The 23,103-nt window shown below is 42.0% G+C and overlaps 1 protein-coding gene across 1 annotated transcript in view; it reads right to left on the bottom strand.

Moving 5' to 3' along the window:
- Positions 1-1,305: 1,305 nt before the first annotated feature.
- Positions 1,306-23,103, bottom strand: part of T265_10213 (hypothetical protein) — a gene marked incomplete at both ends in the record, with an annotated part of 54,842 nt that continues 33,044 nt past the window's right edge. The window contains 7 exons of the mRNA XM_009176520.1: positions 1,306-1,986; positions 9,163-9,441; positions 11,068-11,185; positions 13,346-13,844; positions 16,281-16,539; positions 21,243-21,416; positions 22,166-22,444. Of these exons, the coding sequence (XP_009174784.1) occupies positions 1,603-1,986; positions 9,163-9,441; positions 11,068-11,185; positions 13,346-13,844; positions 16,281-16,539; positions 21,243-21,416; positions 22,166-22,444 (1,992 nt within the window). The remainder of the gene's footprint in view (positions 1,987-9,162; positions 9,442-11,067; positions 11,186-13,345; positions 13,845-16,280; positions 16,540-21,242; positions 21,417-22,165; positions 22,445-23,103) is intronic.

Below are 23,103 nucleotides of genomic sequence, written 5' to 3'. Positions count from 1 at the left end.
ACTCTAGTAGTTGCTTCATTCTTTGATCCAATAGTGTGACAAGTGCTACGGTGTAATAATCCAGGACGATCCAAAGCACATCAGCTGACGAAAAGCTCAGCCTAGAAACAGTGGTATTACTTTTATTATTATTGCAGTCAGCCGTAAATATGCTTGTTAGAAAGCCCGTAAGATGTTCCTATTGGGTAGTTAGTTTGAGAAGAGAAACTAACTTCCTTACATCTCATTTGAGGTTGCTTGTTCACTCTCTAAAAAGTGGAAAATTCCTTGCTGCACGAACGGTTTCTTCAATAAACCTACTTCTTTCTGGGTCCAAATGTTGAGAAAGTACTGATTTGACGTCTTGTGACAGACAAGCTGGAATAGCCCACCCAAAATTGCAGCTGTCGATGCCTCGTGGTTGGAAGTGACACTTTACTAGAAAAACGGCTTCACTAGTCAAAAAACACCCACAAAGGATAGGTGAACACTGGGACTCAAACTCGAGTACTGTCAAAATACCGGTACTATGACATCCCTCGTGTTTACCAACTGTAATCCTGTCTTTCTGTTTCGAGAAAATATGGCACACAGTTGTTATGAGGACTTAGGCGTGCTCAAAATTAATGGGTCTTGTAGAGCACTTTATCTAAATGTTCAAATGCAGGCGCATTTTTGAGGAAATTCGTATCATATAGAGTAAAACCTTGGACAGATGGACTCGTCCAACTTTTGAATCCACATGCGGGCTCACTGGTCACTGCAACGGATGCATCAGTGAGTTGCCTAGTGTCAGTTTGTCAACATGAAGATCTCGATGCTCCACCTTCTCTTTAAGGTAACTTTACTGGCAAACATCAGTTTTGGCCATTTGGTTCACAGCATGGATATGCAACCCCACCCAGGGGTACACCGATAGGTATCTTCCAGAATATCATTACGGTAATTTATTTGTGGAAATCTGGGGTAATAATCGATCACGCCACTACCTGTGTGTGAAAAGACTAATGCCGATGTCATTAGCGTGCTCTCATGCTTACGCATGCTGAGGGTTCTCAAAAGTCCTCACTGTTTTGTCATTGGTCTCATCCCCTCAGGTTCACATATACATCACTGGCCGACATGTTGCACAATAGGCTGCGAGCAAGGGAGTTTTGGTTTCCTAGCTGTCTTCAGGCCGCCAGTCGATGAAGTGCTGTTAACCAGCGGAGCAGTTTCGAACGATAGCTAGTTATTAGGTGCTAACAGCCTGCATAAGTCTAAATCCATGCCAAACACCCCAGCCAGAATGGTGCTCTCTTCGCTGAAAACATCTAACCAGTATTCTGTAATTGTGGCAACATGATACCAACTGGTACTGTTTAATGCAATACTTGGGCGACTTATTTCTAATTTTTGGCCTCCGGAAACGATTTGTCAGAAAGACAGGAGAAAATAAGCACCAAAAAGCGCACCGAAGTAAAAAAAGCACTGGTATCAGCGACACGTTGTGGTGGCGCAACAGAAATAAACGCGAAACATGCGCAGAAGTAATCTCGTCATAGACGAGTGCGGATGGAAATCATCCAGACGAACGCCTGAGTTGGACTGTTCTGTTGAATGTCGCGTGGCGACATTCAGTTTTCATTTGTACTCGTGGGCAAGATGACGGTAAACAAATTTCACAAACAAATGAAGTGGAATGCCCTGATTTGTTGCATACAAACAATGGTGTTCATGTAGACATAGAAAAAATTGAAACGCAAGTACTGTCAGCAGAAGCGCTCCGATAAGAATTAATAGAATAAAGCAAAATCCTCCAAGGCGACTGATTATCCCATCTTTGCCACAGGTAGCTCCGATTACCGAAACTGCAATAGTGTTCACACTGCCGCATGTGATTACGTCTTTCGTAAACTGACTGGTGGTGACATTCAGCAGTGCAGTTAGGTTACGCAGTGCGATCCTCACGTTTTCTCTGTAAGTTGGACGGATTGGTGCTTCAAGCGCGGCAGGATCTTTCAAAATCTGTGGAGAATAGGACAGATGAGAAGAACAAGGATGAATGCGTTTTTGACTTGATTACATTTTTTCTTTGTAACACGTTCTGCATCTACCAAGATCCAAGCCAACAGTGGCAAATTCAAGTGGATTATTGGCCCAGTATACGCAAGAACATTCCAAGAAGTATTAGCTACTTACAGCCGCCGACTGACTATTTGTATGTATTGCAAACTGGGTTGACGAAAATGGTCCAGAAGTATAGTTGGGTAGTTTTTCCTCTCACCAAAACAGTGGACAACTGCTTTAGATTTTGTGGGGCTCATGTGCTTAGATTTTCACTCAAGCTGGCTAGTTTTCACCCTCAATCCCAGTCGGCTCGCCATAGGTCAGTGAATATTCTAGAATTTTCCGTCTCGTTTAACCGTAGCTTCTTGTGATATTGCCAACGATGATACAGTGACATTTGATTCGGCTGCAGTGTTTGGATTCAGCCTCACTAGAGACCGTCATTCTCAACTGCCTCCGTATGTTGGTTAAGCATCCCGGTATCGGATCTGTAGCCGTATTGTTTTGATACAATGGTTATGGTGGACCCAAAATCTACTTCAGATGTGAAGCATGAGTTACTTTCTGGTGCTACTTTTCCAAGGAGCTGTTTGGTTGGAAGAAGTTGATCAGCTCTGCGTCGGAATATTTTTTTATTGGCGACTTGTGCGAGTTTTGCGTAAAATGCCAGTGACTGCATCAGGGTGCTTGGTACGTGAACAACGTCGTTCCTCAAAGAAGACAATTCGTTCACAAGGAGACTGAAACTTGCCGATGTGTGGCGGTGTGTGAACCTCTATAACCTACCGAGCTATATTGCCGAGTGCACATGTGACACTCAGCGAGCCTATCATTTCAGTTTTGCAAGGAGTGGTGGTGCGATGCATTGCGGCTAGGCTTTTGAGCCAAGACTCAGGACCATAAGCGTCCTTCTGTCTAGGTCTGAAGGCTCCGGCAGCACAGCCAAAATCTGCACACTTATCCAATAAAGTGACGTGGTTGTGATGAAGTGAAGTACCAGTGTGTTGTTCTCGAGGATGATGTTCAAATGACAAATATATAACAGAACACTGAAATCAACACTAACCTGTCCATTTAAATTGGCTTCAGTTAAAAAAGGTACACTTTAGATTCAAACATTCTTGACATTTTGGTTAGGTAATTTGGTTAGTTTCAGTCCATTCTTAATCCTTTCCATGCTAGAAATCCATCAGGTAATCTCTGGGTTCTTATGTGTATTCTTTGTAATCAAGTTTTCTTATTACTAAGTGGCTCTTTCTAATACAGTGAGTGCCGCTGGTCAACAGCAATCGAATTTTCGCATGAGCTTCAATGTTTTTTAGTTTGCAACATAGTGAGACAATACTGCCGATCTAGTGCATCTGAATAATAATAACTAATGGGTCGCGAGCCTTGTGGGAGCACACCTAAACCATCCTATCGAGATTTCACCCTGTCAGTGAATGCCGACAAGCTGTGAAACAGAAGTAGTGTACATGTGTTTCATCCTTGTTAGGAAGCAGAATCACCAACAGTGCGTATCTCACGAAGCTCAGAGTTTCGAACTCGTAGCCTTCCGGCCATTGGTCAACACAACGCTTTGACCATGAATGGCTGGTCAACGTTATGATTGGCTCTCATATTAACAGGACATGACACCACTCATCCTTTAAACACGGAATCCACATCACGTGGTCACGAATTGGCTACTTCTCGAGTGACGACTTCTCAGAAGGTGGGCTGGTGAACAAATGCCTAGCGTCAATTATCAGCTGACTGGCTGGAATTTGTCTTGTTTGGTATCAATACTATATGAGTGGTGAGTCGACTACTTCCCTTCACGTGTTTTATTTGAACATTACGTTAGCGTTTAATCCAGAGAAAATATCCAATTTTCATCCGTCAGCTGATTCAACATTAGTACCCAAATCGACGACATTAGCACGTGACCATTCAGAGTCGCATATGTTGCGATCATTGGCGGACGTTCTCGTCAAATCTCGGGACCTCATGTAACAGGGTTGTATACTATAGAGATACTAGAAAGATCCGAAACGTAAGGCTCTTTATTAACTCTTTTGCAGGCAACAACAAGTGATGAGTGATGAAAAAGGTTGTGGAAGAAAATTAACCTCTCACGCTCAGGCTGACTTGGAAAAGCAATCAGAACACCATAGTTCCACCGAATAGAGTCACTTGGTTAAAGACGGTCCTGTACTCTGTCAAAAGTACTTGTCAAAAAAAGGGGAACACATAAGTCGTGTTTTGCTCTTATTAGAGCTCATCTAAGTGTATACCTTTGGCTATGTTTAAGTATGAAATACGGGTATTTGGTTTGGGGGCAGGCGTGCTACCACTACCCCATCGGCACACGCTTGTTGCACTCGAAGTATTCACGGGAATAACTGCTCCATGACAGGTGGAGAACTGTTCACAAGAGGTTGATGTGAGTGTGGATTTTATATGTCCCGCGAATACCAACAACTAACCTCAAATCTTCGATTACGAAATTGAACAAGGGTAGGGATTGTGTGTTCACCCGCTCACCTTCGCAGTGACTTATTTCAGTGTGACAAGGACTACCTGCTATAACAGTGGAGGATTGATTTTTTCTTATATGCACATACATTCAACACAATGGTAAAGTTCAAATTGTTTGATTTCAATAAATGGATAAGGGTCTGTGCCAAGTGTTCATTTCTTTAAAGATTGAGCAGATGATTGCCTAATCTTTTCAACAGCAATAGCTTCGCAGTTTTTAACAGATGCGGCAGACGGCAGACTACGAAACTACGTTTTTCCCATGGTCGATGGATGGGTAGGTAGAACTTGAATTAGCGCTTTTCTCATTATCAATAATTTAGTTCCGTGGGTGGATACGTGTGCTAACGTATGCGAAAAGTTAGCTCAAAAGTTCACGCGGACAAGGCCTCAGCAACAGTGAATCTGTGTGACAAAAACACAAGCTGACGATAGTTAATGAAATACGTAATCCTGTGCAGACCTGGTTTAAAACTACCCAGATAAAAATGACACGTAATGACCTCATTAGTTTATGTCGGTTTAAGGTATGCATGGTTTTTAGCCAAAATGGCCGCTGAAGGATAAGATCTGTCGCAAGTTCGATGATAATGTAGGTACTTTCACATCACGCAGTTCGCCAAAAGTGCACATGGAGCTTTTATCACTGATATACTCATAAAGATGAGTAGAGCGTTCCTACAAGCATTAAAAATTCATCCTTTTGCTATTTCTCTTCTACTCGCTGAAGCTCTGTTGCAAAGTAGTAAGACCGAATAATGACGTTTTGGTTTACGTGACGTGTGTTCGTCCGCGGTAGTAGCTTAGGATAGTGAAGGTTTTATTTTCATTCCGAATACTTACATATTGTCACTTATAATATAGTGGGACAGAGAACCAATAAGGCCTAAAGCTGGATGGATTCGACTACATGACACATTACGTTTGCAGATTATCCGAGCTACGAAATAAGCTCGATATTACTCACACCCCGGCTAAACCTGCTAATAAAGTTAGCCAATGAGAATTGGGTAATCGGATCACTTAACCTAAGTCTCTGATAGATGGGTTGCTGCCGTGGTTAATTTTATTGGCTGCAAAGCCGTAGACTTAGCATCCACAACGACGCCGCGACTAGAGCATTCACCTAGTCATACCAATGTTTTTCGACGTCGATTATTCGTCACGTCAATAGTTTGTCAACAGTAGCACATCACTTTTTGTTACCTATCAGTCTCTTATCTGTTTGAACAAATAATTCGATAGTTTTTAAGTACACCTTCGTCGCGGAGGGACTGAAGCTGACCAAGGGGACGGCTTTGGCGCCTCCATGGCTCTATAGGTTATAGAGGACGAGGGTGGGTCGGTATTTGTACGACACTAACAGAATCTCTATCACCAGCTTGGTCAATGGATAAAAGTATGGCATACACGGTTTTATGGCCCTTCAGGTCGGGGATTGGAACAAACGTTGCAATTTTCCCTTGAAATTTAGACTACTGGAACCCAAGCGAGCCACTGCTGCCTTGCAGTCAGGTCAAAAGCTTTAGTTGAGACTCCAGTCTTCCGCCCTGGCGGTATCCCAGCTAGAATACAACCAGAAATCATCCCATGCCACATCAATCTTTGTGTGGTGCCTTAATCGGGTATCTTACTTGTTGCATACCTCAAGGCGGATGAGCAGAAACATATTACTGCTGACGCTTTCATCCTTCCTCTTTTTTTTACAGACGTTTCTCTCTCCCCCACCCATCAGTAATATTGGTCTTGGTGATTTATTGTCACCAGGACTGACTATTACCTTCGTCTTACGGCGGTCTTACCTGCGTAATCTACGCATCAACCGACCCCGACAACCTCAGGTATCTTAAAATCAGTCTTCAGGCTTCAAAATCCATTTTATCTGGCTGATTTTAGTTTTTGCCACCTGAAGCAAGTGGAAAACTACTATTGTTTGTATACTGGACTCGCTTGAAATCGATGCATGTTGCTTATTGAAAACAATCATTTGACCCCCGAGGACAATAGTTGAGCTACTAATCCATCACTCCCCTTTCGATTCCGTCTGGAGAACTCTTGCGATTCAGAAGCCACTGTGACAGTTTGTCCAGGTGTCGGTATCGTTCTAAATTACCGTGCGGGAGGATTCATCATGTTCCTACGCTGGCAGTTAAAGTGTTAAAACGCACCGCTTTGCTGATGTAGCATCTCTAGAGATGGGACAAAGAGGTGAATAAAGACGTCTCTGATATAATTACTGTCCAAAAAAGGTGGCCTGTGCAGAAGGGTCACCAATGTGTTCTTCCAGGTAACCAGCATAATCATACACAATGTGCACATAAACGACAGTGTTTCCAAAGACACCGAACCAAATAGAAACAAAACAATAAAAGTCAGTGCAAGTCAACTCCTCAAAGCGTAACCAAATTAATCCCATTCATCCCAGTGCCACTATAAGGGACGGACCGAGATTCAAGATTTGTGAGGGGTGATTTTTGCCAACAAAATGAGTGTATCGCTTTCTCACCTAAACTAAAAATAACCTTAGAAGAATGACCCACCGATACTAAACAATCATAACAATCGGACAAACCCCGAAAAGCATTGCGATGTCAGAAAAATCTTATCTAATTTTTACACTGCGGAAGAACAAAAATACAACCCAACCAGACTAGTTGGCTCCGTTAGTCGACTTTGCTCAGGCAAGACATGACATAGAAAGGAAAGTGGGAATTGACTGGAAGAAACACTTTAAAGGAACACATTTTTGTCCATTTTAAATATATTGGTTTTAATCGAACAGTCTTAGTTGGGCTGAGCTCCAAGACTGCAACAAAAACGGTTAGTCGCTGAATAAAAAATCAGTATCTTACAAAATCTTGTAAATTTGGCTTGTTAGTAGTCTTAAAGACTAGTGATTTTTAAGCAAGTGGGCTATATTTCCATCGGGGTCTCAAAAAACTGCTCAAAACGACGAAAAACATAAATTGAACTAATAATCAATTTTACCACATTTCTGAGCAGGCCGTTGGCACAATCGATGCCTGTTTGCTGTGATCTTGTTCCAGTTTACACAAGCCTATGTTGTAACTTCCAAAGAAGAAATAGGACCCCATGTTTTCGCCTTCACAACTCTCCAAACTTTCTGAACGTCAGCCCTCAAGAGCTTCCAGTTTGATCAAAAACAAAGGTTTCGGTAAATCGTTAGAGTACTGTGACTGTAGCTGAACAGATTTGGAGTTTTTTTACCTATGCTGTCTGTCTCGGAGATGTTTACGGTGCTTACAAAGCTCGTTTAGAAACGGTTTGTCTGTCAGCATTGTCCGTCAGTACTATGTAATCCAAGCACCATGGGCGGACAGGCACCCTGTGACAGCAGAACCGTACTTGAGTATCATTGCCATTCAATGAGGTTTTGATAAATAATATGTAAAGCCACTCAACCGCAGAGGAGCAAACAGCCCCCGGTTGCTCCAGGCCTCAGACAATATGATCGTTTTTTGGATGTTCACTGGCAGATGAAGCAATGAAGGGTTCTAGTTCGTTGAATCGTCAAAGTAAAAAAGTGATACCTTGTTAACTACTTCGTCACCCGTTTGTTGTAGTGCGATGCAAAATATGATATTCTGACCAACTTATGTCTTGAATATTGATCCATGGGTAAAACAGGGAAAGTTCACCTACTGGGCTTTGCACTAACCTCCAAAAATTCCCAGAGAAACTTGATGAAGGCCGAAACGTCTCTTTCGAAGTTTGGTTGGTGGCTAAAAGCACAACTATGATTGTAGGGTTTTATAGCTTAAGGTTTCAGTCACTTTGGATGACCTCTTCAGAAGCAAAACAGTCCTTTGCCATTCCGATTATAATCCTCCTCACAAAATTCGTTCAGGGAAGTCGAAACCTTGAGTTGAGAGAGACTCCACAATCATCGCTGTGGTTTTTCACCGTCAGTCAACTCAAATAGATATCACATAGTGTACAAACCATTCGACCTCAATCATACGGAATACTGTGCCGATATTCTAAAAGGTTTCTTTGGATTTTATAAGAAGGGGCATCGGAACGGCGAACAAAGCAAACGGTGAGTGTTATAACCTCCAAATATAGAAGTAATCAGGCATCACACTGCATACAGCAATACCCAGCAGAAGTAGGAACTATTCTTAGAATGCGTTTATACAAACTAAGCTTCATGTTGTCGACTGATATAGTGTTCTTTGGAAACAAACCAGTTTTTGGCCAATTAGCAGAGAGGTGACAACGGTTTTTGCAAACGTCTTTTTGTTTTTGAGCGTATTTGGATGCTAACACATCTGGATTATTACTAATGAGTATTCTTGTAGCATTTTCAATCTTATAGAGAACTTTGCATTCAAAAAACTAGTTTTGAGTCCATTCAGTTTCAACTGACTTCTTGCCTCATTACCGCTGTTTATATGTTTTATGGCCTTCGCATGCCAGTCAATTGTGCAGGACTACAAGACAGAGATGTGTTTCTGAGGTCCGTGTCCCAGGATGTCAGGTAACCGATAACATCTGGTCTGCTAAATTGTGACCTTGTATAGTTTTCGAAATCCAAGCGAGTCCTTACGCGTGTTGGACTTTGATTAGCATGTAGAATGACCACTGACTTACCTGAATTAGATTCTTTAAAGATTGTTCCATTTGCAGCAGTTGTGTTGTAAAATTCCGATAAAGTTGTAGTATTTCAAATGCTCGTATCAGCTGTCTTATCTCGGTATTCACTTCCTCGGCCTTTTTCAGTTCACTCTGAATAGCCTCCACAGTAGTGCTAATAGTCAGAGCTTCGGCGTATTGATTCATGTATGATATGACAAATAGTGAAAGCTTGTTCGTGTAGTCGGAAATCCATGTGATGTTCGACAGTGACTCGCGCAGCTCTGCAATACTGGGCTGTGTTGTACGGACATGTTACAAATAGGACAATTATATGTAGAAGTTCATTTAACACTTTGTTACAAGATAACAATGAGAGAGGATACTTGTCTGCAATTGTAATAAACCAGCTTGGTAACAGAAACAAAAGGCTGTCACAACATCGAATGCTAAGCTCGTCAACATTCACTGACAATAGTTGGTGTAAACGTAGAGGAACAAGTCAGTAGTTTGTTGCATGGAAAAGGTTCTTTTAGACAAATCTCAGCTGCGTAGATGGAGTGATGACCAAATCGAAACAAACGGGTAGCAACAACAGCTCCAGTTAGGTGTTTGCGCCTAGATAGCGAGCAAGGTATCTGAGACCGAATATTACTCGGTAGGTTCGTAATCAGAAGAATTAAGTGGGGCAGCTATTGAAGGTGAACATGAAAGCCGGACGGTGACTTTAAGTTGGTGGATTTTATTACGCTGCGTATTAAGCGAGTTTTACGAATCAGCCGCAAATGATCAATAAACTGGGTCATGAATATCGCTTGGAAGCCTTCCTTAACACTAATATTCTGATGAGACTTACATCAGTTGATCGATCGATGATCATGGACTTGCATAGAGTTTACATTCGCATCCCTCTCGTTTAAAAAGTCCTCATGCGCTGAGCTCTAATCTGAGCGAAACTCGAGTTCATTGCTTTCCCCTCGAATTGGAATCACCGGAATAATTGTGTCAAGGCAGAGAGTGAGTTGAATCTGGCTCCTATGAATTTCGCAGTCACTTACAGCTTGCACGGAGTCATCGCCGCGTCTACACCAAAGGCGAATTTACAAAGTAACTTGGTGAATGTGAATAGTTCTTGACTGGGTTAAAGGAAAATCAAGCTTTCAGACCTCTCCGATCCTTTTTTCAACTTAACGCTAGTTTAAATAATTATGTTGGCATATCCAGGCATGCTACGTATAAGCGCTTGGACGGAAAGTACTTGGAAGAATGAGAAATAATTTAGTTTTTATCATAAATGATAAATCCTGTAAACCAGTCAGAAATAGACTTGTATTATTCAGTCATCACTCTGCAGAATTCGAAACTTTTGAGTTCGATGCTTAGAGACGAACATATATTTACGCCGTCCTGACATTGGCGTTCATCACCGTAAGTAGATCAAGAGCTAATATGATCACATTGAACCTTTATCGAGGATTTCCAGTCCGCTTGTACCATGTGTCTTAGTTCTACATAAAAATGAAAAATAAAAAATTGTGTAGTAATATACGTAGAAATTGGGAGTTACCAAACTCAGTAATATGTGTCAGTTCGAATCGGTTGTATTTTATCTCGTAATTAATTGCAGAGAATATACGCATAAGTCCCGAGTGGGAAGTCTGGAGTTCCCTTGGTACTCTCTGGGTTTCCAGCAGCCTGAACCTCTGAATACCCGTCTTAACTTGGCACACATGAGCTGCACGAGCATCGATTACTTAGTTTAGCCCACCAAATCAGTCAAATGAAATCAGGCAAACGATATGGAAAGGCAGATGTATGGTTTCAAATTCAACGATTCACGCAGATTACCATCAATTCTATGGAATAGCTTTACAGTGATGTCATTGATATTGGGGTTGTCATATGTAGTACAGAAATACTTACCGTGTAATCAGAATTGTCCAGATAAGAGGTGATATTGGTGATAGTTGCAAACAGCTCGTCCACATTTCCCGGAATGAAAGATGAGAAATCAAACTGAACTATTTCAGTGACCAACGTACTAAAACAGGCAAATTGGGCAGTTGGAAAATGACTCTTTGGGCAAAATCGCTTTAGAATATGCAGAAATTTCCTCACACAGCGATTATTAGTAGGCTGAGTTTTGTGGCCAAGTACTTAACCGGAATCAACTTCACTAAAGCCTTATGAGCCCGGATGGTGAATTCTCTGAAACGTGACGTGGAACTTTTTAGTAAAAAACAGACACATTCAAAAGTGACATAAAATGACGAGAATACAGAAGTCATTCTCTAGTGGCAATTCTGAGGAGTTCGTGATCTACAACCAATCAGACAGGACAGCGGACAGTATTGCTGCTTTAGACTGATGTACGATGAGGCACCGGTTTTACTTTTAAGTCTTGTTCCACTTCAGAAGCTTTGCATAGTTCGTCGTAAAAGAACCATTAAGTGACAGACGAAACCCCTTGGCAATCTTATAGCATGCTTGCAAAGCAAAAAACCACGTAGAATGTCTCCGAAAAGCTGAACAGTGTAAACAGATGTCTAAAATGCCTAACAAACGGATTAGGAATCTGTCCTCTATGTCATGGCAGAAGAAGAGCGAGGACTAAACAGACAGAAGGGGAACGCTAAGTACTTCAAACATATTTAGTGCATTTAATGGGGACCAAGACCCAATTGGGAAACGGAGCGCTTTATATCCAAAGTACGTATATATTCGACCGGCTCTGTGCAGACTAGATTGTGACGCAACGTTAAGCAAGCACTGAGAAAAATTGGATGGCAAACTTGTCAAGATGATACAGAGGAGTGTGGTGCAGGCAAACCTAACGAGGACGCAATAGTAGGCAAAGGGATGCATCATAAAACACGTTTAATACCGCGAACGACAGAAAGCCATTTCCTCCACTCTGGAGGTATTAAGGAACGCACAGCCAACGAAACATCGGCTGCGTGTGTTGAAAATAATACTGCACTAAAAAACTATCCGAATTACTAATGGAGTGTACAACATACTATCATAGCCTACTACTATTCTTCAGTCAGTTTTCAACTCAGATCTTTCAATTGGCCAAAACAACTAATTCAGGGCCACCACTCATTGATCGGATTTTGCAAACGACAGCCAAAAATATTGTTTTCCACAGGAAAAGTGCGAACCGCTGTAAACAATACTTAACTCAATCACTCGATAGCTTCAGCAGTTCTCTGCAGTCGTAAAGACAGTCCAGTGTTGGAATGCACCCATAGAAATCATGGGAAGAACGAGGGTAGCAAACAGAGCTTGTGTTCCATGATTTGCCTTCTATTACAAACCCATATAATACCAGAAACCATGTCAAAAGTTTACGTAGGAATAAGGCGTAGATAAGGTTCAATGGAAGAAAGAAAAAAGAAGGAATGATGTGTTGAGTAGGATGCACACGGATCAACGTGTCACGGAGTCAAGTGAGCGATATCGGTGTCAGCAAAGTTTGTGGGACCGAATATTTCTCAGAGCAGCTCAAGATTAGAGGTCGCACAAGTTTCTTCTGGACGCGAAGTACCGGATCATGCAGTCGGATTCAAATCGCATTTCTGGTCGACAACAGTGTGGATCCTATCATTCGCGATCGGTTCGAAATTATCTGATACTTTATAAAAAGGGTGTGCTTTTTGTCGATGACACGGCTGGTTTTGTTTAGACCTGCTGCAGTTGTACGTGAGTATGGTTTCTTCCACCTAACACTCAGGTAAATGCGATTGTGTTCGCCTTCTGTCTCACAGACAATTTGTTTAACGATGATATGATACTCGGCACAAGCGTATAACTGAGTAGTTACCGAAGGTGATGGTAGAATGTGGGACTTCTAGTTTGCTAGATCAGCAACTCAGTTACCCTTGAATAGGTGGCTGGCTTATGTAGATATACTTCTTGAATGAAAATTGTTTAGTATTGCGCTAGTGAAGTACTCACCATCCGGAAAAGAATATACATCTTAACACTTCCAACTGTATTATAAACATCTCCATTTTTCACAACTCCATAGAGTGAATACCCACTGATCCCTTATTTGACTAGAACATCATTTGATTTAAAAATGCATGAACCAAGTTTAACACAAAACAAAAAGATGCACAAGGCCCAGTCCAATGTTCATAATCACACCCAATCAGTACGGTCGCTGTTTTGTTACTTGTTGTTAACAGTGACTTACTTCTCTGCCTTGTCTATGGATTCTTGCAACCTTGGTTGCTCTAATACGGCTGTCACGTTGACAAGCTGGTCCACACCAACAGAGGGCAGTAATCCGGGTTCTGGATTGGAACCTGTCTGCTTACACTTGACCAACAGACCATCGACTACGTCTTTTGGTGTAGGTAAATTCAACAGATCCAGGATACCGGGATCGATGGACTGATTTGCAATGAATTCCGGCCAAACATACCGAATGTAAAGGTTAAGAGCCTCATCGGTTATCTTTAGTCCAGACGGATTGGTCGAATAGCGACATGCTTCATTGCTTCCAACACTGGTCAGTAAAATGGTTGCCCCTCCAACCAACACGACCAGTGGAATTGTGCTACACAAAACAGCTGAAAAAATTATTCCACACTTTATATGATGGGTCGAAGGTGGAAACGTATGAGGGATAGACGCATAGGCGGACATTGTGTTTTCGTAGCAGTGTTCCTCCATAAGGTCTTTCCGGATGACTGAAAATAATAAGAAATAAACCGAATACTCAACGGCGGTCCTCTCGTCAAGTGAAGAAATATGGGTGCCATGAGCTAACTGCTATTAGCCACTAACTTTACGAGTGAGATAGGTGTATTTAATTCAACGCTTCTTTTGTTGATGAGGCATACCTAAAAATGAAAAGATGCAGATCAAGAACTATGCAATTATTGCATAAAGGTAGAGACTACGACTGTGACATTTTCAGGTCATGGTCGGTTGCCATATCTGCTTTCAGGGTCGCTACAACCTGGGGTGAGGACACAAGAAGTGATTTTTCTGGTGTTCCACGAGTGGTAGTCGTAACCTGTCGGAGACCAATAGTATCAGTCCAGGCCGGACTACGAAACGCCTTCACCACTGTTATGTAATGATTGTGATCGCTGAGGGCGAAGGTCTGTTCGCGTAATCGATACCCGTATATTTTTATTCCGGATCCAGGCACTGGAGTACATTTGGTGAGAATTTGGTGTCTTTTTAGCGTTCCTACAATACCCCTTACTTAATGCGTGAACAGATACTACCAAGCTCCCTTTGGGTGTTACCTTCGGCATGGTTTCCTGAGTAGCATGTAAATGCCCTTCTTACTTTGTAGTCCCGTTCTCCTGGAAGTTTGTCAGATATTGAAAGCCGAACAACTGGTAAACCGAGTAAGTTGAACACTGTTTTCACACTCCTTCTTAGCAGTCCACTCCTTAGTCCTCATATGGTATCATTGCAGGGAATAGTCCACTCGAAGGAATATACGAAGACCTTGTCGATCTGGAATATGCAGACGACATTGTTTTCACGTTCGAAGAGGAGGAGAAGGCGCAGGTGTTTTTGGATGAACTGACCAAAGTCATCCTGTCTTTTGGTATGCACTTTGCACCTACAAAGCATAAGGCTCATGGACGTGCAGTCACTGAACACGCCACTTACGATCCATGGACGGGCACTGAAAGTAGAGGAAAGTTTTACGTATCTTGGAAGTTGTATTAGTTCTGACTGTAGTGTGACAGATGAAGTGAATGCACCAATCTGCAAGGCTCCGGTCGCGTTTGCTAATTTGAGACACCTGTGGCGTCGGAATGCTTTATCGCTGAATTTGAAGGGACGTGTGTATCAAGCTACAGTGCAGGCTAATTTGTTGTATGGCTGTGAGACTTGGCCTATTCGAGCAGCGGGACTGAGAAGTTGTCTCAGAATCATAGCTCGTGTGGGTTGATGTCGGTGAATCTGTAACGAGGCAGTTAGAAAGTGCGTTTCCGGTTGCGCAACGAATTTGTCCAGCACCAGATGCTATGTTGGTTGGGACATGTGTTGCGGAATGTGAAAGAGATCACGAAACGCTTGTGTGTTCTCGGTGCCACTCGCCTTCCAGGATGGGGACCGCGTGATCCGCACTGTACCTGATTGGAAACATTACAAGATATGGCTGCCAACGGATGTCAGCGGCGTTCTTGTTGTCAGTTTATATCCAGATCGCCTGAGTGAATGTCCGGAAGTTTAGGCATTTCGGAATGATTATGGCAAGCTAGCACCAAGTCCCTTCCCGTCCACCTTCATTCTTTTCTTTTCAATAAGGCTTTCAAATAAATCATGGTTGTACGCCAGTGAAGCCTCGGTGTTGAACACTGATGTCATGCTGTCGATGATAACGATGATCATACGAAAACTCTATTCTTGTGATATCTTTTTGGGTGGCCTCCATCTGCATATGACAATCTGACTGTAAAGAAAAGAAAGCCTTAACCGGATTTTGCTTTTTCTAGATAACCTCTTATTATACATGTCTGAAGTCAGGGTTACCAGGGAAATTTGGCCAACTGTGTCAGTCCAGAACACTGTCTTTTATTAGGCTTTAACATCTGAGCAGGGATTGTTAAGTGATTGTATTTAGACTTCGTGAGCATCCACAGAAGTCTTATAGTTCAAGAGGTCAAACATAGCATTTTTGCCTCATTGCACACAGTAAAAGTGGATGTGCAATACAGTTTGTTACAGAATTTCTAACTGTCGGTGTTGCGTGCTACAGGTTATAAAAACATCATCCAGATGTCAATCTCGGAAAATACATAAGTTTAAGATGAAATCAGGAGCCGCAGGTGACACAAGTGTCATCAATGCCGAGCCTGTATCAAATATACGTACGCAATTCGCAGTTTTTGTCAAACATTCTAAAATGAAACCGTGAACAGCCTTATCCCTTGTACCGAGAATTAAATCTCCGAAAATGAGGCGTATGCACCATAGCCAGAATTTCGAGAACGAAAATGTGTCACTAGTGCTATTGATCAAAAGGTTTCTGCTTCATATAGCTACTCAGTCTAATATAAAACGATCCAAAGGTCTTAATCAACATAGAATAGATTCAAATCCTTTTAAGTGAGGAATTTCCTATCCATTTGGTGTGAGACATACATCACACGTACTTAACAAATCTCGTTCGTACGCTTCTGTAGCCAACAGAATGATGTAGATTATTATAACAAGAAGAGCCAGCGTGCATATGATGAGGAAAAAGTAACCAACTCCAGCAACGGCCATCCCAGTTGAGTGAATTATACTGGTCACTGTTGGGCTGATTTGATTGACGCTTCTAACAGCCGGTTCGCCAATACTGGTATTGATTTCGTCCCACAGTTGATTCAGAGCTTGAAATTGCTCGGTGAGGTTGAATTGGCCTTCAATCTGAAAAAACCAACAAAACACGACGTGTTTAAGCGATCGGGAACCGTGAAGCTGCGAAAGGTATAATTTGCATACCACCGCCACATACAAGTATGAAAATGGCAACTCTGCAAAAAAGCCAAATAGAAAATAAAATAATTCTCGTAAGAGATGGTTGAGTGAATAATCTATGTTCTGTTTATTGAAGGTAACGCAATAAGTTCTAAAAATCACTGTCAGATGTACACTGAAGACAGCCTTAGTTAAGAGGAGATAGAATGGTCTGAGTGTGGTCTGAGTATTACTGCTTACTTGGCAAGAGACAATCTGCAGCATTTCAGATAACCAAGAGCCTTGTTACATTTCTTGAGCAATAAAGAATTCAGTAGTGCAATGTGCACCAGCCTTAGACCGGCCAGCAATTTACTGTTAACATTGTCTTTCATGAGTAGGGCCCAGGAACTTATACCACATTAGGGCGCGTTTCAATATGGCTGGCGGAAGACTTCTATTCAACTGATTTTGGCTGTTTGTGTTCACCGTCAATTCAACCAGTCCGTGCCGGGGACCTTGAGATAATTGCGCGTCCCACCTAGGCCCGTCTATCTCTCTCTCACACATACTCAAAAGCATCCTTTAGAGTGATGGTCTGGAAGCCTTTATTAAAGTTACCGAAAAAGGAAAATGGCATACTGGGCAAATAGTTACAAGGTTACAACCATGCATTTTGACTGCTGAGCCGTAAAATGCCCCTCGGGAACCGAAATGAGGGAGAAAAGACTTTCTCGAGCAGTCAGAGAAATATATCGTTAATACGGCCAGAGGCACATTTGCTAGCGAAAGTCCATAGAACAATTGCACCATATTTTTTACTCAGACTTCACGAAAAAATTCGGCAAAATTAAGGTTCGAGAGAAATTTCCGTCCAAAATGGTGGAGATGCTTCTAAACATTCAAGTAAACGTTCATGAGACCATCATTAACTCTGACTCGTAACTAATCAGTATACTCGAAATCTAATGAAAATCTAAGTTATTCAGGACAACAACATTTAAAAATTTAAAGATATTGAAAAAGGCGCCCTTTTTGAAAACAAAAACAAAAACGGTGGCTGTCATAAGTGATGGGGTGTATGGCTGGCTAAGCTGTTCACCACGGGGGATGAGGCCTCAACCTCTGTAATCATGTCTCTCAAATGTCCCAAACTGTGTTCCTGTCTTCAACTATCTTCAATGTTTACGGGTGTCATTCACTTGCTTACCCTGATCATAATATTTTAAGCCTGTCCACGAAAACAGGCTTCAACGGGAACCATACTGCCATTGTTTGGAGAACCTCTCACAAAATGAACAGAATGTCCTGTTTATCGGATTAGACGATGCTGCTAGAAAAATGGTTTCCACCATCGGTTGTTCCGACTTTCGTGACCCTGATACGTCAACATTCTGTCAGAGTTTGGTTGGTTCTCTGAACTCTTAGTTTGACAAAGTTTTTCCTGTTGAAACCATTTTCATTCGCGCTGACAGATTTTTCCTTTATGTCAGACAATTAGTTCAGGGAAATTTTCATTGTTCGGAGGGGGGGGGGTTCACTCCATACAATGAATGGAGGCTTACTATATCACATTAAGAAACAGCGACAAATGCACCCTATAGATGTGCATAAATGCACAACAGCCGTTTTTTGGTGCACTGACTCAGATACTCACCCGGGTATCCAACGAAGAGAACTTGAGGTCGTTTCTCGGCAAAACGTGCTGGGATCCAGGAACAACATTGTTCATTGTCGCTACACCTATAAAAATGGCCGAATTCCCCAGCTCTAAACAGCCTACAGTCCAAAATCTACTAACCAGTCCATTTACAAGAGAAAATATTGGCTTTATTCTCAGGACTGACTGCCTTCGGACTCAAGTGCAGCCTGAAACTCTCTATGACCAAATGGAGAAACTAATACGCTATTAGGACGCTAAGAACGACGAATGGTTCTGTAAGTCACAAGCCTGGCGAAGATGCTGGTGTTGTGATCATGTAACAGAGGGCATTGGCAATATGGTACAGATAATTCTCCCAGATGAATCAAAACTACAGGCATAAACCAATTAGCAAAAAACAAATTCTAAGGAAACTTTGCACTTTCTCTGTAGGCAAATTCATTTCAAATAGTTTACAGCCAAATTAACTCCATGAGCCGCAATTCTCCTGACCTACAACGTGCTTCAACTATACGCAAGTTTGGATTGTCTGTGAGACTAATTCTTTGTTTGCATCATTCCGCGTAGTTGATTGGTGAATAAATCATTCCTTGATCATAACTGTTTACTGAATATTGCTTCCAGCCTGCATCCATTCCGGACCATGTCGTGGTGATTACACAAGACATGTATTCTACTGATAAGGAGCCCGCCTTGTGAATGTCATTCTCCAGCAGACGCTAGTATATCCCCGAAATAACGTCTCCACCCACAAAATACTTGCATGTATCTTACCAGAAGAACTAAAGGAACTGGCACTACTGTAAACCAGAATTATGCGCCGAGTTTGAAATGGAAGCTTACAGACAAATGGTCTGTGTAGCCATGGGTAGTTCTTTTGAGCTCGTTCCAACAGATGCCCCCCTCCTGAATGTGCTAAAACAACGATTATCATCGAAAGAAAGTTCTCTTATCTTTCTTTACAAACGACGTGTATTCGTAGTTTGATTCTCCTAGACCCCAATCTTTTCCAGCAAATTTTTAATTAGACGAACAATACTTACTCCAATTTGTTCGTAATTTGAAGCAAAAAGTGATAAAGATTGTGCGTTTTTTAGTTATCTTTATCACCAAGCCCTCAGACGATGCTCCTTTAACGTACGCGAAAGTGATTATCCTTCACTAGACACCCCCACATTTACCTTCTGGAAACATTGATCTTGAAGTAGGACCAACTAGGTGACCATGTGCTGTAATTAGAATAAGACTGATTTACTTTTATTCCGTCGAACTCTTTCAGATTTTAAGTAGACTTTTGAATGGGCGCATGAGTGCTAAAGATATCTCATCAGACACCCATGAATATGTCCGCTGGTTTTGTATCCTGCCAAAAAGCCTGTGAACGTCTTGTAAGGACTAAAGAACAACCCGGATCTAGTCGTTAGCCAGCCGGATAGAGGGATTGTGGCAATGAATAAAAGATGTTGCGCTGATTGGTTGTGAATTCCCAACAGATGATATTCAGAAAGCGTTTAAGCCTTGCGCACTTTAAAGGACGTAGAAATCACCAATACATCTACACACATATTTGACAGTATGAAACCCAATAGTTCAACTGTATGACGGCTGTATAGAATGTCCAAACTCAATAAATTAGAACTACAAGTATGCTCAGCCCTTTTTATGGCTTGTTCTCCTTACCGCTGTACCGCTCCTTCACTGGCTGTAAATCCTGAGTCCATCGGATTACAAATACCCGGCTGAACTCTTCAGGATGGGATCCTATGTTTCCACAAACCAGAGTAACGTTAACCACTCAACCACAATGTGGCCTTCTTGTTCACACATACATCTGCTGGGGACTACTACCTACTTATGAAAGTTGCGAACATTGCAGTGCGCAAACTAGCAGATCTGTTAGAGAAGCTGTGGTTACACTGTAGCCTAAAGGTACAATTATGTAGTAATGTAAAACGATATTGCCAAAATATTTTTGCTAATACATTGAAACACAAATTTGGAGCCATTAGAAACCCTGAAAGAGTTGAGCTGCTATGATTAGTGCATTTCACTCAGAACAAAGCGGAATCAGTCGAATCTAACCACCTTTCAAAGATAACTTGGCGACCGGAATACTGGAATATAGAAAAGAGAATTCCTATACATTTCACATATAATCATTATCATAATTTTCCCCCTAATTGTTCCATTATGCCCAGGGGCGAAATGTCTCAAGTGGTTATAGCGCAAATCTACTGACCAGAATGTCCATGGTTCCAACCCCTACCTTTCTTTCGACTTTCTCTGTCTATGGGCAACCTGGCAGTATCCAAGCACTCGTGCTTCCTTCGTGTGGCATGGCAGTTAGGCAACGGGAGAGTGCTACAGCTGAACGATTATTTCTTTTCTGCTCTATATACTTACAGGCTCAGGGGGCGTGAGAAATGACATCATTTGACGACTACGTTGTTTGCCTTGCATTTCCAAAAACTGCGCAGCTGACGTTGTTAGTTGGGACCTAGCATTTCGGATCGTGCATGAAACGCCAGGAAATCGGTCCACAACGGTTGGGATTATGTAAGCAGGCAATTGATGAGGCTACGTCACTCGAAGTTTTGTGCAGAATGAAGAAAATTTGTCTTATCCTTCCAGGTGGACTGACTTTGTGTTCCCCAAAAATACCAAACAAATCTTCAGCACAAATCAAACAACTAGCTGTGTATTACATGACTACTGTCCAACCACCTCCGTGCCTCCTTAATGTGACCTTACAGTGTGAAAAGTAACAAACATGGAGATTGAGTTAACAAAATTGCCTTGCTATAAAGCAATCACCAATTTTTTCATTTAAAGTTATCCATATAAAAAACCGATAAACCGAGATTCAACCTGACTGTATTTACAAAAAGTCAAGTTTGTACTATGCTGGGAGAACTGCGGCGAATCCATGCCAAAATTCGATAACTGACTTGAGAAAAGATACTAGTAAACCAGGTTCAGTTAAACGGGATACTCTCACAGCACAACTCACCTGAGCTACCATCTCATTTGATTTTCGGTCCAGTTCTGCTTCTAGTTTATCAAACTCGCTCAAAAGTTGCGTAATGTTCACACCAAATAATTCAGTGACTTCAGATAGCGTAATACTAGGATTCACCAGGAGATTACTAGCGTTGAAATTTGTTTTCCACTGTTCAACGTCTGCCTGCGGATGTTAAAAGCAACATTTGTGAGTATACAGAGAATTTCTCAAATAGTAACCTTTCAGATCTGTATTAGTATCTTCAGGAAGGGCAATAATGAAGCATTGTAATAATAAAGATACTTTGCTACCCTGAACGACTACTGGTTTCTGTGTGCTAAGGGAATGGTGTAAAGTGAGAGCAGCATACTCAGGCACTCCTCCGAGTGGGCAAAATTAATGTACACTCTTGGAAATGACCAAGATCTCATCATCCAAACAACGCAAAATTAGTGAGTGCAAGTCTGATATTTGAGAGTGCTTTACCGAGAGACACTTGCACTTAAATCTAAGCCATTTGTCTGAGTCTGTGGCCAAGGTTTCGTCTTCTACCGCCACTAAGACGTGAACGGAAATGTTCGAAAATATCACTGCAGTTACACCACGTTTCACCGGAATCCTAAATCAGCTTTGGTCCAGACTACACGACAATGGATTCTCGAAAATTTGGTTGAGTAGATTTTATCTTAAACCTGTTGCACCTGATCAGTCCGATCACAAAATGTACAAACCGACTACGATAGTTTCCTTGGAAAATAGACAACTTATGTTCGTTAATGATGACCGCGGTTTTCGTGAGTGATTAAGCAGTAACATATAACTCTATTTTGTAGTTGAATAGAGTGAAATGCCTATTTCATTCACTGTAGACTATGGTTGTAACCAGAAGAAAATTATCTGGGGGCATGACTGGTTTGAACTGATCAACTCACTTTTAGTGTGGTACATTCCGTAGCCGTTGCAGGCGAGGTCAGTTTAGGGCACAACGTCTCAAAAGCCCTGTTCAAGACGTTTTTATATCCAACGACTTGCCCTTGTAAATAGGAAATATCGGCAAGTGTTTCTTGTTGGGATTGTGCGATGAAACTGGTGACGTTCTGTAGGGTATCAACGTCCGTTTTTAACAGGCTGACTTGATCAATCAATAACCGTGCGCCGTAGCTTTTGAGCAGTTGTTCCAGGATATTTCTCACCAGAATATGTAAATTTTCCTGCGTGAAACAATAACAGTCGTACTATGTATGAGTTCTTGTCACTCAAAACTCATGCAGAAAATAGAGAAACAGGAGAACAGGCTGTGGTCTATGACAAAGAAAAAAGCGTGACAAGATCTTTGTACCCTTGTTGAATGCTTAGAGCGTTCTTCAGCTGACCGAGCGCGTACAGTAAGGATCATGTATGTGTCAAACACACGTATGCAGCTTGAGGCGTTGATAATTTGGCCAGCCGTGGGATCTCTTAAGCTCGTTGTGTTTGTGATTCTTCTTGCGCAGTTCAGCGTCCACCGATGTCCCTCCCCAACCCCTCCCCACCGCACAAGCAAAAGTCGCTGGGCCATTTGACTGTCAGTCATCTAACCGAAGGGCCTTATGCTCCTCGCCGCCTACAAACATTAAACAAAATAACGCCTTCCTAAATCCACGAGATCCTTTCTATATAGGAGCTTTTAACGTCCGTACTCTATGTCAAATTGTCAAACAAGCTATGCTTGCTGAAACCTTGTACTCCCTTAAAATCGATGTATGCTGTGTCTCCGAAACACGCATACAAGACCCGAGCGTGGTTCTGCATCTCAGAACGCCAAGGATGAACTCAGCTCTCTCACACTTCTCCCTCCGTGTGTCCGGTGACCCAGAAGCGATGACTCGTG

Source organism: Opisthorchis viverrini (assembly GCF_000715545.1).
Source record: "Opisthorchis viverrini unplaced genomic scaffold opera_v5_342, whole genome shotgun sequence".
In the NCBI taxonomy this organism is placed as follows: domain Eukaryota; kingdom Metazoa; phylum Platyhelminthes; class Trematoda; order Opisthorchiida; family Opisthorchiidae; genus Opisthorchis; species Opisthorchis viverrini.
The sequence above is the reverse complement of the archived record's forward strand: the minus strand, read 5'-3'. Positions and strand labels throughout refer to the sequence as shown.